Below are 14,964 nucleotides of genomic sequence, written 5' to 3'. Positions count from 1 at the left end.
TGACACTTTAAAGTATGTTTATTCTCAGGTACGAAAGAAATCTTCCGCTGTGCATTTGCTCATTTTAAAGATATTACTTGGAGTCATTCATGACATATTTCAAAAGACGTTGCATTCGAGTCGTTGAGTTCATCAAGATTATTATTAAGTCAATTATAGTTAGATATAATATGAAATGGTATGCATGCCGTCAACTTTCGATGTAATGAAAGATTTTCTTTTCAAAAATGAATGCAATGTTTGTAAAATGTATCATATAGAGGTCAAGTACCTCGCGATGTAATCAACTGTTGTGAATCGTTTATAATCGAAATGGACTTTGTCCGGATGGATTAGGACGGGTCCTTTCATGGGAGCCATAAACTGTCGGCCTTTTTGGCATGGAGAGGGAGTTCAAAATTTTTCTTTTTTGTTACTTATAAGCTAGTTTGAACCCCATTTTACACATATCTTCTTACACCACTTTTACTCTAAACTTTTCTCTCTAAATTGTAAGTAAAAACTTTGTTTTTCTTTCTTCTTCCTTTCTTTAAAAATCGCCAAGTATCATCATCATGTTACTTGCTCGTTGTTTGTTGTTAAAGATCAAGCTTCCTAGTTTGTATCTTCATGTAATCTTGCTTCTTCCATCCTTTGTTTGATGAGGAACCAAGAACAAGGATCTAAGCTTGTTAGCTTATGGTTCTACACTTGAAATATTATAAAGATCTAAAGTTCATAAGCTTTAGGATCTTACTTGTGTTCATGTTTTGGAAAGTTAAGGTTTATTGTCTTAAGATCCAAGCCTTGACTTGAATCTCCTTAAGTATGAAACAAACATGAACTTGTTACTTGTAACTTTAGTTTATTTCTTCATTTTATTTATTTATTTCGTGATTGTATAATATTGGTCAAGTATTACTAGTTAAACTTGATCTCATTTTTCTTGAAACTAAAGTTTAAACTTTGTAAGTTCAAGAACATGGAAGTTAAACTTTCTAGTTATAACTTTATACACTTATATTGGATCTAAGTTTCTATAGCTTATGGTCTTCCAATTTTGTCTAAAACAAAAGCTTATAAGCTTATATATACATTCTACAAGATTAAAATCTAAGTTTCATAACTTATGGTTTTATTAAAGTAAGGATCCAAGTTCCATAACTTAGGGTTTAACTTAAGAACACTAGATCTAGACTTTTTAGTCTAGGATCTTCAAGATCTAACTAAGATCTAAGTTCTACAACTTAAGATCTTGTTTATTTAGTTTACATTCAAGTTTATAGCTTAATATTACTATTAGAACTCATGTATGTGTCGGATCTAAGATCTTGATGTAACTTTGGTTCATCAACCTTCTTACAACCCTTAAATGAGTTGTGCTATTTATCTTAGACATACACTAGTGTTATGATGGTCAAAACTTGGTTAAGGTGATGCAAACACATCAACGAGTTGTACACTTGAAGCTACAAGCATCAAGGATGAGAACCGTGATGAACATCAAGCACCAAGAACCCCACTGGAGCACTTTACTTACTGTTTTCTGAGTCTGATCAAACTCCCTGGGCTACTGGAAAGTTTATTTCCAGTTAGTTCGGTTCGAGTATATTATTTTACGTTTAGGCCTCGTCTTAATCCGATTTACGGTTTAGGATTTATATCCTTCCGAAAGTCACTACGCCCTTTTAAAGTTGTGCTGAAATTTCTGACCTACTCGCACTTAAACCGTCGCCACGGTCAAATGAAGACGAGTTTGGTTCTGAAAATTGGTCAGTGGTTAAAGGACTCACATACGGAGCCATGTACACTGGTCTCACCTCATTTCAGTTTGTATAAAGGTCGTGGCAGCTGAACGAAGTCAGACTTTGTTTCGATCTCTATTTTTGATTGAAAACTTACTTTACTTTTTACTTATGTTGTTGAATGATGATGATACTTAAGACATAATTTACATACTTTTAAACCTTTGGGAACGATTTACTGACTTAGTAACTTTTGACTTAGGTTGAGGACCTTTCGAACCAACTACTTGCTTACTTATCTCGTACCGACTTTACTACTTTTCACTGTGAGTTATAGCATCCATTTTTACTTTAACTATTTTGGGAACTGAGAATACATGCACTTTTTACGTTTTACATACTAGGCACGAGTACTTAAACTTTATATATGTGTGGGTTATATAACGGCATAAACTTTCCCCTTAGCTCGGTAACGTTTAGTCATTGGTTTTTGAACCGGTGAACGCGAATCTTAGATATGGATCCATAGGGTTTGACATCCCCACTCGGGCTAGTCGCGCTAGCATTTAACGGGTGTTTAATACTTCATAAACTTACGCACTCGCCAAGTGTACTTTTAGGGGGTGATATTTACGTTAAGTTAGTTACCAAGTGCCCACGATTGAACATATACTTTTCATACTGTTTTGAAATACGAAATCTCGTGGTCTACCTTACATTACTGTTACGTTTAAACTATATCTCACCAACATTCGTGTTGACATTTTTAAGCATGTTTTCTCAGGTGCTTAGAGGTTTGATGCTTCCGCTGTAGTAGTCTTGCTGTGTAGACTCCCGCTGCTTTTGTTAGAGATGTCTCTGCATGAAACGTTTACCTTGCATTAACAAACTATGTTACTTTTGAAACAATGAATTTGTAATGACCATTGGGTCTCGTACTTATGTTAATTGCTTCTATTCGTAGAAGCCTACTATCGTTTGTAAAACTTTTGATGTTGGTTATGACGTCACCCTTTCTTAAGAATGCAAACTTATTTTAAAACAACATATAGTGTTTGACCTTGTAATGATCCTGTTGTTGATGATCCGTATACGTTAATTTTGTACCGGGCATCACATCTTTATCCGTAATCTAATTAACACTAAGTTGGATCAAGAACACGATGTTAAATCACTATAACTCAACTTGCAATAATCAAAATCATAAGACTTGCATTAATCAATAGATAATCGGTTCATAACATTACAATCCAAAAGACCTAAGTTTCATAATATTACAAACCACATAAAACTTGAATGAAAAATACATGCATTAATTGTTCATGGAAGAAATAAAGAGAAAGAGACTAGCCACTCATGTTGAAGATGGTGAATATGATGATTTCTTGAAATTGCATGAAGAACACCTCCTTGATCTTGACTTGAATCCTTGATTGATGATGTTTTTTGATGTTTTTGTATATGATTAGGGCTCTAAAAACTGAGGAAAAATGTGTCTCATTCGCATTCTAGGTCACTTTATATAGGGGATGAGAAACTTGTTCCCAAAGCAAAAATCTCTCAAAATCCGAGTGCAGCAAAATTGCACTGGCATAATTTACGCTTGATCTGGCGTAAATTACGCCATCATGTGAAATCCGGGCTTAATTTTACGCTGCAAAGTGCACTTTTCTTTTGTCTTGTTCAAGTTGTGGCGTAATTTACGCCAAAGGTGGCATAAAGTACGCCAACCCATAAAAACCAAAGTTGTAGCCGTCTGAAATACGGACGTCTGGGCTTTTGAATCACCTCAATCGGAGGTCGTATACTCAAGTTATGGCCAATTTTGTAACATCTCGCAAGAGTCGATTTTTTCAGCATTTCCAACATCTTTGATCATTTTTTCTCCACAAACTTGAAATACATAAAACTATATCAAAGTAACTTGTTTTCCATCTAAACATGGATAAATTTATTGTTTCTAAGTACCAATGATCGCGTCAAATAAAGACCGATCACCTACCGATTTCATCCCTAATATTCAAATCATTTTGACAATGTGAAAAGAATCGTGAAAAAAGTTCTTAAAGGACCAAATTTGCCGAGATTTATAAGCGTATTTTCCGCATTTAAAAAACACTAATACCTGTCAAACAAAAAACCTAATTTCATGGCAGTGTAAAACCCCAGCCACCTGTTACATCTCTGATCAACCGCTAAAACCACCACCCGGCCCGCCGTAATTAAAAATGTCGTCACGGCCGGAGCTACAAGCACCACCGGAGATATTTTATGACGATGTTGAAGCTCGGAAGTACACTTCATCTTCTCATATCGTCGGAATTCAGGTATACTGATACATGTTTATATATGATAGAATATGTTTATACTTATATCTATATGTATCTTGCTATTGTAAATATATAAAAGTTTTTGTAATTTGAAGGCAGAGCTTTCAGAGAGAGCACTAGAGCTACTTGCATTGCCTGATGATGACGTCCCTAGATTGCTTCTTGACATAGGTAATTTATCCATTTTAGTTCTATAGGGTTTTATCATTTATGCAATTTTTATTGATTATACGGAACTACTTTTTTCTCTTTTTATTCATTGATTATTAATTCTTAATTTTGTAACAAGTAGGAAAATATATCATTGCTGTTAATGATTAGTGCATAATTTCCTGATTGGCAGGTTGTGGCTCTGGACTCAGTGGTGAAACGATATCGGAGAATGGACATCATTGGGTTGGTCTTGATATATCACGATCGATGCTTGGTATAAAATAATCATTTTTTTTTTCTGAATCTCTCTCGCTTGTTACAAGAACGAGTGGTGAATATATCTGTAGTGCACACTTATTTGAATTGTCAAATTCAGATGTTGCTTTGGAGCGGGAGACAAATGGTGATCTTATACTTGGTGACGTGGGTCAGGTTATCATTCTCTTACCTTATATATATTTCGTCTGTAGGATACAATTTTTTTCTGTGATCTATTTTTACTGCTACATAGGTGTTCGTTACATGAGAATGATAAATGATTTGGATGATTAATGAGTTATTGATAAGACTGTGTTTCCCATTGTATTTGAAGTGTATAACTAACCTGGTTTCTCGCTAACAGAAAGACATAGTTGACAAAATATCTTATCGTTCTGCCTATTAGAAAATTGCAGTAATAGTTATAGCTTAAGTTTTGAGAAGTTAAACTGAATCTGTTTTATGACTCTAGTTGCTATCGTCATGTATCGATTTTAGAACAGGTCTTTCATCTTTTTTATTGGATGTGTTCATATTTGTGTGAAAGCATATGATGAACATTTTGAATGTTCTCTAGGAAAAGTTTTATGATTCTAGTTTTTCCATCTGTTCAGTTTTAAAGTTTAGAATGTATCTTATTATATATGCAGGGCCTAGGTCTTCGTCCTGGAGTGATTGACGGTGCCATCAGTATCTCGGCAGTTCAGGTCAATATTCGTTTTTCAAAGTTTGATCTCATCTCCATATGTTTTACAGGTTTACTTGTCATTGAATTTAATTAGAATATTCTTATCTTAAAGCGTGCATTAAAATATGGTATTTTTTAATGCATGTCTTGTCTGTTATCATTTCACCTTTTTCCAGAATTTTATGGCTTTGATACGATTCCTTTTTATATCTGCTTGTATTGGTCAAATTTAATTAATGTTTGGTCTCTTTATATGTTGTCTTAGACTTGAGCGAGTGTAGAAGGTCTTCTTGCTAGGGAAAATTCCATTTATAAGTTCAAAAAGTATATTCTCTAACTAGTTGATTATATTGTGCAGTGGTTGTGCAATGCTGATAAATCTTGTCATGAGCCACGATTGAGATTGAAGTATGTAAATCCTTGTATCTCATTGTTTCAAATTGTACATTACGATCATAGTTTTGTTACAAAAAATAGGTGTTAGCTTTTGATTACTTTAAAAATATGTTGTATAAATTGGTATGATCTCTACCTTGCTCCTCCTAAGAATTGATTTTTACTTCAAGTGATAGATAGAAGTATCACTACAAGTATGATAGAGTATAATCAGTTATACACGACTGTATAATATTAAATGATTATTCTCAACATGCAGGGCATTTTTTGGATCGCTTTATAGATGTTTGGGCAGGGGAGCTAGAGCAGTTTTACAGTTATATCCTGAAAATAATGCCCAGCGAGAGCTAATTCTTAGTTTTGCTATGCGTGCTGGATTTGCTGGTGGAGTGGTCATCGATTACCCACATAGGTATCAATCACTGCACTATAATATTTAGTTTTGTGTTTGTCACCTTATTTTGAAACTTATATTTGTCGACTGATTTGGGACAGCTCGAAGAAAAGAAAAGAGTATCTTGTGCTTACGTGTGGGCCACCTTCATTGAGCACCGGGACACCAAGTGCCAAAGGAGAAGACGAAAACAGTTGTTCGGATGATGAGAGCAGCGGCGATGAACAGGACCAAACTGTAAGTTATATCACTTTGATTTCTTTGAATCGATAAACGTTTAATATTTGTTCTAGTATGTACCAAAGAGTTGTATCATTGACTGGTTTATTTTATCTCTTTGTGCAGGTGCGTATATCAGATAGGCACAGGCCTAGAAAAAAGCAAAAAGTTACGAGGAAAGGTAAGACGCGATCATGGGTACTGAAGAAAAAGGAACAAATGAGGAGCAAAGGAAACGTTGTCCCACCAGACTCAAAATACACAGCCCGCAAACGAAAAGCCCGTTTCTGATCCAAGTCTAAAAAGAAAAAAAATAGATTTCATAATATGTATGTTTACCGCCACTTCGGAGTTTATAGAGATGATACTGGAGAGCATATGAAGATTATTCTGAGTGTCTGTAATTTAAGATGTATTGCATTTTGATGTTTTGTATTGATTGATTTACTAGAACCTGTATCACAATTTAGTTGTTCACTTGTCAATTTTAGTCTGTCTCAATTGATTTTTTATTTTACTTGTCCGTTTGAGTATCTACTCTCTACACAATTATATGAAAATATTCAATTATAAAATGAACCATCTGAGCTGAATTAGATATATAATTGACAATCAGAACAGGTATTACTTTCAGCTTTCTTTTTTCTCTGTTTCTTATTTGTTTTTGGTATGCAATAGGTCATGTTATGATGCCAAACAAAACCAATTGCTAACTATATATATAACTATATAAATATAAGTATTAGCATGGCGACATTCAACATCAATACTATTGGATGAGTTACTTTTTATTGGCATTGGTAACACATTATTATGGCAGGGTAATGTTTCGCAGTTTAATGAATCTTCCGCATATTTGATGTGCTAGTTATGAGATTATTTACGGTTAAACTTTTCACAACTTATTAATGGATATAATCTTTTTGGTATGCGTTGTTGCAAGAAATCGTTTGCAACAATACATGGTTTCCATACATATGTATTGAACATTATTTCAATGGTTTACAGTTACAAATCGCATATCAACACTTGCTACAAAACTATATGTTTACCATACACTATTTTACCTGTAACGTATCTAACAAAAAAATTATAATATCTGGTTCAACCATTACTATATGTAATTCATAATCCTAATCCATACACAATAAATGAAAAGTAACAAAAAGAAAAAATTGTGTTACAAAAGTTTAAGTACGTTGCGTCGAAAAATCGTTTGAAGCAATACATGATTTCGATATATAAATTAAAAACACTGTAGTTTATAATAACAATAAGCAAATTGACTTATGCCCTTATGCCTATGTGCCTATATTGAAAGAGAAATCCAGTAGGGCAAAAATACTAAAGATGCAAGATATAAAAGATGAGTGAATGTTTTTTTTTTTTTTTTTTTTTTTTTTTTCTTTCCATTTTGTGCAAAAAAGCCAGATGTATAGGGTATGTATCCGCCTATATTGAATTGAGGATACAGAAATGATAAAATTGTTTCGAAAAAAAAAAACGAGTATGAGCCTTCATATAGATTATTATATTATAACTATAGAAAAATATAGATTCCAACTATAGAAAGATTATTATATTATAACTATGGAAAAATATAGATTCCAACTATAGAAGATGACAGAAGATATACAAGAAATCAAAGACGAAGAGGAGAAAGCACTTTTTCGAGACTGTAATAGGCTATCTAGTGAACTCAACGATTCTACGTATACATGAAAGAAAAAAGGGACGGGATCACAACGAGTTCATCTCAAAAAGGGGGATATGCCAAAAACGGTAGAGGCTATGGACTTAATTGGATCGAGTCTTGGTATGAAAACTAAGTGATAACTTTCAAATTCAGAGGAATTAATAAAAATGGGCAATCCTGATCCAAATCACGTTTTCCGAAAAACAAAGGTTTAGAAAGCGAACATCAAAAGGATAGGTAATGCTAAACCCTAAACCCTAAACTATATTACGTAGGATGTTCAACTTCTTTAAATAACTCTTAACTTGTCCCCTTAAAGCACAAGTTACCTTTTCCCCGGCAAGGGATGATTAATTGAAGCATTCTGAAAAAGGGCCAAAGCAGAATCTGCGACTTTCCAAGCTAAATAACAGTAGTCGCAAGAACGAATTTTAATAGTAACCGAAATGAACGGAACAAGTCGAATAAAGTTCCATGCCAACCATTTATTCTAACGAAAGAGAAGAACGTACAACGTTACAAGAGTCCTTTCTAGCTAAAGTATAAATAAATTCAGACAACAATCACACGTAGACAAATGTTTCAAGTATTTACAGACACTGCATCTTAAGCATCAAGAATGCTCAAACATGATCTATATATACACGCCCGACTGGTGGTTTGAGACTTCTGTGACTGCTTACGTAACCCATGTATCAAATATACCGTTCCCTTATTCGATTTCCATGCAGAAATCGCGTGTTCATCAGCAGATTACGAACCAGACGCCTCAACTTCTGTAAGTTTCAAAATTCAACACAAGTCAAATCCCTTTCATGTGTATATCAAATCAGCAGTTTAAAGTTGGACAAGTGTGCCAAAAATTGCACCATTTTTCTTCTTCTTCCATTTTTCATGTTAAACTATGGAGCATCAAATCATATATGGTTTTGAATTTGAGTATATATGTGATACTGTAAGATATGAATCTATTAAAAGACACGAGACACGTACCAAGTGAATTTAAGAAAATAATCAACAATATATACAGTGAGTCTCTGGATGTGCATTTTGAGATTTATGAAAGATAAGATATAAGCTGAAATAAATCAAGGTTTTAGAAAATAATGTTTGAATGTGGTTGACTTTGAAATAATCAGATAATTTCAGTTATGCAGGTGCTTCATTTATAAATTTTTCATAAGAATCCGTGTTTTTAACAATGAACGTGAAAGAGATAAGATTTGCACCTTCACCGTACAATTGTTCAAAGCGAGTGACAATGTGTTTCCCATAAGTATATTTCTTCAATGAATTGATATGAATCTTTATACGACCAAGCAACAATTCCCGCTGCTCACTCGTACATGTTTGAAGAACCTTCTGGATTACATAATTCGCGAATTGGTCTTTCACCATCGCCTACAATATCATCAATCAAAATCACAATTCAAAAACAATATTTCAACTAACACAAGGAAAAAACACATGCAACAGTGTAATTATCTCAACATGTGACATTTACATTATACGGGCCCACTTATATAAAAATAGCTTGACCCAATAACTCAATTAGGTAAAAACATATATAATGACTAAACACATGCACAAATGAAAAGAGTACTGACCAATAAATTATCGTTGTTGTCACCAAGACCGATGATCTCATCAATCAAAATTCCCCTTGCTGTAGAATCACCATATTCCAAACACTTCTCGATTACATTTGACGCAAATTTATGTTGGCTTAGTTCTACAACATGGCCCGCCAACTTTTGTACAATTTGTTTTCTTTCCTCGGGTCTTCCTCTTTTTAAAACATGCTGCAATTAGCATAAACCATACTCGAGATTAATCACAATTGCATAAAAATAACGGAAGAAAAACATAGTTAAAACAAGGCTAAAAGACAAAGAAAAACAAACCTGAGTTACATAATTGCCATACTGATCCTGCGAAAGAGTATAAACAGACTCCAATATCTCATCAGCAATAAATTGGCTTTGTAGTTCATCTGTAGAGTGTTCTAGTACCCTCTGATAACAATAAATCAGTTAATTAAACCACATCATTTGTTACTATTTAAAAAAAAAGAAGAAGATAAACGAGTGACGGTTAAACCTGTATCACGCGGCACCCGTATGGATGTGTCGAAAGGGCAGCAACTTGGCCCCGAAAAGACGACAACACAAATTTGATTTTCTCCATTGGAACACTCTCAATACACTTTTGTATAACGTGATTCCCGTTTTGATCACGAACACATTTCAAAACATTTCCATCGAGCTCACTAACAAGTTTTACTTTTTGATCTAGCTCAATAACATCAAGTGCCTAACAAAATTATTAGCCAAAAACATTAAATTCATATCGTCACATTTAAACAACAAAAGTAGTTATCTATCTACCTTTTGGATGACTCGGCAACCGTACATCTGCAGACTTAAAGGTAATATCTGGCCTTCGAGTTGGTTTGCAAGTTCCCGCCTTTGCTCCCCAGTTCCATATTCGAAAAACTATAATGCATCAAAAGTGGATAATGAACTGTACAAGTAATTGATCAGTAGAATTAGTATGTGAAAATACAAAATTACCCTTTACCTTTTGAATAACATAGTTACCGAAAACATCGGTGATTAAATTAGAAGCATTAGGAAGAACTTCCTTAAATACAGATTCTTTTTCCTCATTGCTACATATTTCCAGCTTCTGTTGAATGAATCGACTTCCATGTTGATCACCACTGCGTTAACATGAGATTAGAAATATTACATTACATTACTTTTTAATAGAAGCTTATGTCAAAACATGATCCATTTTACCCAATTAACTTGTTAGGGTTGTGCTTTATTTAACAAGTGTCAAGTACAAACATTTAGCTAAACGAGGAAATGGTCAAAAGGTTGCAAGTCACACAATTTATTTAATACGAACTCTTAATTAGCTTCAATCAAGGTTAAAAATTTAGTACTGTAACTATGTAGTTTTGGAATCGTAGCATTCATAATAACTACCTAATAGCTATATTAGAAAAATAAGCAGAAGCTTTTGTAGGGCCATTTCACCCGATAGAGGAAAATTACACGTTTTTGTTAGCCCGATCCAAGGAAAACATCCCGAGATGGTTGGGGTCAGCCGTCAGGATCTCAAATTCAAGCGTGATGATCCTTACACCACCAAGTTTTATCCATACACCACTAAATATGCTTTAAGGTATTGTACTATACAATATCATGATGCATGTTTGGTGGTGCATGGACAAAATTGGTTGTGTAAGGATCACTACCCAAGTTCAAACATCACTAGATGCATATATTAGGGTGGCCAGGGAAAGGTTCCGAAACATAACAGCATAACCCGCATAGGCCACGTACATCTGAGTAAAAAAAATATATTCTGAACAGGAAAACCTTTATCCGTTTACCCGTTTGTTAGCCCTCTCCAAAGAAAAATAATAATCTAGAAACCGGGAAAGATTATTCTTGAGTTTATAACTCATTTAGAACTCACCAGAATTCAACAATGTGACCAAAAATATCCGAAAGCTCAAGCCTTCGACCTTTCCCGGATTTCAGTTCTTCAAGATAAGAATATGTTTTTGGATCTTTAAAACCCTGATTTCCACCATATGATCTGACCCCATGTCGTTGAAAGCTGACCCCACCTATTGGTGATCCCGGCACAGGTGGACTAGCATAGTTTGTAGTTGGAAATTGCAAAATACCCGTGTGGGTCGGGCTACCAAAGTAGTAAGGACTTGTGGTATCAATTCTTCTCGGGTTCATATTACCATGACCCATAATCCCTAAAGGTGGTGGTTTTTGTATCAAATCATCTGCACGAGTAGAAAGCTGTAAACTTTCAGCAAATGGAGGTTGAACTGGTAACCCGGAATGCCCATAAAACTTATTCACATGTTGCAAATGCACACCTGAAGTTTGACTTTGACCATGACCATGACCTTGACCTTGACCTTGACCTTGACCGATATAGGTTGGAGAGACGTTAATGTCATAAGGCATATGAATGGGGCTAGAAGGGAGATATCCAGATACATATGGTGGATTGTAAGCATATCCACTTGTGGTGTATTGTTGAGGATAGTACATATTTGGGTAAACATGATTCGCTGACATCATATAACCCGACCCAGATGCGTATGGTGGTGGTGTGAACCCGGATGACTGCAGTGCCCGTTGCACCTCAGAAGAATAATTTGTGGGACTCTGAAAAACCTGATTCATGCCGATATATGTTTGACCGTGTGAAACTATTTGATGGTTAGGGACATTGATTTGAAGCATACTTCTTTGTTGAACATCCCTTTGACTTTGACTTTGACTTTGACTTTCAGTATTCGAGATGCCAGACATATTGATAGCAGTGATTCCATTTGTTATACTTGAAACATCTGCAATGGTTGAAACGTCATCTTCTGAACGACCAACTGAAACTGTCTTAAGGGATGACGTGTTTGAAACAGCTGCAGCTGCAGGATTCGAATACAAAAGCTGCCCGTTATTATCATCATCAAGATTATGCTCATGTGATGAATATTGAAGAGAATTTTCCTGTTTCGTTGATGGATCATCGTCAGATTCTTCATTATGAGTAGAAAGGTTACTCTGAGTGAGACGGGTCGAATCATCAAAAGATGTGATTCTTGGATTATTTCCGGGATTTGCAGCATTACGAAAGAGATGCCGATTTTCGTCTGAAATGATAGGTGGAGGGAGTCTTGGGTTCAAGTTGACATGGGCAGCGTAATACGCATGATAAGACGGTTCTGATCGAAGTTGTTCTTCATTTGGACTTGCATTTGCAGAAATTTTATGTCTAGACATGAGGTTTTCAATTGCTGCAAATGAACCTTCCATGCTTGGTGGTGCACTTCCGCTTCGATTGGGACCCGTATTCCTCTGTTTTTCTTGAAAATGTTGGCCCTTTACTACTAATCCCAGCTCCTCAAATGTCGCTTGTGATGCCCATTTTCCGCTTGCATCCATGATTCTGATCGGGCTTTCAGTCGCCATTTTAACTGAAAAGAAAAGATGCAAAATTTACCACTTGTTAGTCAATACTTTTCAATCTTTTGTCCTAAACCCTGTTCAAAATTTTCTCATACTAGAAAATCTCAAATGAAGTCTGAATTACCTTATCTGAATATTTTGTCTTGGCCTCATTAAACATACATACACACACTATTATATGCTAAAATTGGCATAAAGCTCTATACTTTACTTCTATTTTGGTTTAAATAGTTTCACTATTTCAGCAAACAGCAAAACTCAACGTTACAGTTACTTCTAAGAAACTGCAAATCAAGAAAACAGGAAAACCCTTATTCAAACAAACAAAAAGTCACAAACTTGATAAATTGGCAACCCTTTTTTAATCAATATAAACTTAAAATCCTGTAATTTATCAAAACCCCATATGAACCATGCAGTTTCTTGAAATCAATATGCGGTCAAAAGAAGCATACAATATACAGCAGCTTATAAACTCAAATTCAAGGAACCCTAGTAGTAAAATCACTTTAATTAACTGAAATAAACCAGATTCTGACCTGAGTTGTGTTTAACGAAGATGCTGCATATTCAATCTTGAAAACCCTAAATCCTTTGAAAATAGCTGCTGCAGGTGGTGATCAAGAGAAGAAAAAAGGGTGTTGAAAATGAAATGAGGTTTGTGGGGTTAGAGACATTTAAAAGGTGAAATAAAAAGTGCTAATTCCAATCTCCAAAGTTGTATTTTGTGCCCAGAAGAAGGGGAAAAAGACAAGAGAGTAACCTGCCAAAAGAGTTTTTTGGTTTATAAATGGGAATCAGATTATTCATTAGATGCTGCAGTCAGCATGGATGGATATGGATATAAAATATACATATACATTACCTAAATATACGTACACTCGACACCTCTGTTAAAATGAAGTCTAAAATTAGCAATAGAGTTGAATTTTGCTTCTTTGGAGACTTTTTTTATTTGTTTATGGTAATAACTAGTAAAATGGGCCCGCGCGATGCCGCGGGACCTTTCAGGTTGTATATTCATAGTTAATGGAGCGTTATGTATTTACAGAAGTAAAAACGTTTTACTACGGGTGTTTTTAAATACATGTAGTTAGTATCTAATGTACCTAATGGCCTTTTTAACGGCATGAAGATCGTGTAAAAAAAAAAGGGAAACAGAATTATCGATATGATGTAGTTAGTTTGGGGAGTTTATTATAGGTTATGGAACACTGATCTAAATACACGTAATTAGCGTTTTTTTTTTTTGGAAGTGTCCGTGTCGCGTATAGTTAGTCTCGTTGTGTTCGTTAGATTTTTTTGAGTTGAACGGTGGGTTCGAAAAAAATTAACGCGAGCCGAGCGGGAAGATATGTCCCGTTGAGTATTGAATAGAATCCGAGGTATTTAGCGTTTTTTTAGAAGTGTCCGTTTCGCGTATAGTTAGTCCCGTTGTGTTCGTTAGATTTTTTTGAGTTGAACGGTTGGTTCGGAAAATTTTAACGCGAGTCGAGCGGAAAGGTATGTCCCGTTGAAAATATGGGTGAAGTTTAAATAAGTTTTCTTATTAAAATATTGATTTTACACTTGATACCCCTGGTTTGAGGGTTGGGATGTAACTTTTTACATTTTTTAGGGGGTGTTTTGTATTTTTTTTCTCCTTTTTTCCTTGTTGTCGTTTTTGGGGGAAATTGGGTGGGGGTTGGGATAAAACGACCAAAATTTGGGTGTTGGTTAGTATATATGGTAATAATAATAATAATAATAATAATAATAATAATAATAATAATAATAATAATAATATAATAATAATAAATAATAATTAATATATCATGGGAAAATTGTCTACATTACTTTTCCTCTATCATTTCTATGAATTAGGTTCCATAGTTTGTGTTATCCTAGTTAGAGTTGCAAATTCGGTTGGCATTTGTAGATGTACGGTTTTAAAATATATATTTGTGTTTTAAGAATATTTTTATTTTTGAAAGGCAATAAATTTTATTATATAATTAAACACTAGCAAGATGCTAAGAATTACAATAGACTCACGAGACGAACATCACACGAAAACAACAAACCTAAAGCATCACTCGAATTGGCCTAAACACGATT

The 14,964-nt window shown here is 34.6% G+C and overlaps 2 protein-coding genes across 3 annotated transcripts; one reads left to right on the top strand and one right to left on the bottom strand.

Moving 5' to 3' along the window:
- The first annotated feature begins 3,889 nt into the window (after positions 1 to 3,889).
- Positions 3,890 to 6,663, top strand: LOC139885577 (18S rRNA (guanine-N(7))-methyltransferase RID2-like). The gene is made up of 9 exons (XM_071869332.1): positions 3,890 to 4,051; positions 4,150 to 4,225; positions 4,398 to 4,481; positions 4,584 to 4,639; positions 5,116 to 5,172; positions 5,512 to 5,561; positions 5,809 to 5,961; positions 6,045 to 6,180; positions 6,289 to 6,663. Exons 1-9 carry the CDS (start codon positions 3,953 to 3,955, stop codon positions 6,451 to 6,453), a joined length of 876 nt encoding a protein of 291 aa, XP_071725433.1. The 5' UTR covers positions 3,890 to 3,952; the 3' UTR covers positions 6,454 to 6,663.
- A 1,659-nt stretch (positions 6,664 to 8,322) lies between these two features.
- LOC139885576 (pumilio homolog 5-like) lies at positions 8,323 to 13,560 on the bottom strand. Of its 2 annotated transcripts, XM_071869331.1 has the most exons (10): positions 13,407 to 13,553; positions 12,992 to 13,151; positions 11,348 to 12,875; positions 10,439 to 10,580; positions 10,246 to 10,353; positions 9,959 to 10,171; positions 9,763 to 9,873; positions 9,466 to 9,660; positions 9,088 to 9,259; positions 8,323 to 8,634 (listed from the first exon to the last, which is right to left on the bottom strand). In XM_071869331.1, the coding sequence occupies exons 3-10, from the start codon at positions 12,868 to 12,870 to the stop codon at positions 8,612 to 8,614; spliced, it is 2,487 nt and encodes an 828-aa protein (XP_071725432.1). In that variant the 5' UTR covers positions 12,871 to 12,875; positions 12,992 to 13,151; positions 13,407 to 13,553; the 3' UTR covers positions 8,323 to 8,611. The 2 variants fall into 2 exon arrangements, with proteins under 2 accessions (XP_071725432.1, XP_071725431.1); XM_071869330.1 differs by lacking the exon at positions 12,992 to 13,151 and having other exon boundaries at positions 13,407 to 13,560.
- Between the last annotated feature and the right edge of the window lie 1,404 nt (positions 13,561 to 14,964).

Source organism: Rutidosis leptorrhynchoides, chromosome 1 (genome assembly GCF_046630445.1).
Source record: "Rutidosis leptorrhynchoides isolate AG116_Rl617_1_P2 chromosome 1, CSIRO_AGI_Rlap_v1, whole genome shotgun sequence".
NCBI classification, from domain to species: Eukaryota; Viridiplantae; Streptophyta; class Magnoliopsida; order Asterales; family Asteraceae; genus Rutidosis; species Rutidosis leptorrhynchoides.
This window is presented reverse-complemented; position numbering and strand designations above follow the sequence as displayed.

Coding starts and splice junctions, on each gene's coding strand:
- LOC139885577 (XM_071869332.1), top strand. CDS start 3,953: ATGTCGTCACGGCCGGAGCTACAAGCACCACCGGAGATATTTTATGAC. Junction 5,173..5,511: donor TCAGTATCTCGGCAGTTCAG/GTCAATATTCGT, acceptor TATATTGTGCAG/TGGTTGTGCAATGCTGATAA. Junction 6,181..6,288: donor GCGATGAACAGGACCAAACT/GTAAGTTATATC, acceptor CTCTTTGTGCAG/GTGCGTATATCAGATAGGCA.
- LOC139885576 (XM_071869330.1), bottom strand. CDS start 12,870: ATGGCGACTGAAAGCCCGATCAGAATCATGGATGCAAGCGGAAAATGG. Junction 9,874..9,958: donor ACGGGTGCCGCGTGATACAG/GTTTAACCGTCA, acceptor TATTGTTATCAG/AGGGTACTAGAACACTCTAC. Junction 9,661..9,762: donor ATGGCAATTATGTAACTCAG/GTTTGTTTTTCT, acceptor TGCTAATTGCAG/CATGTTTTAAAAAGAGGAAG.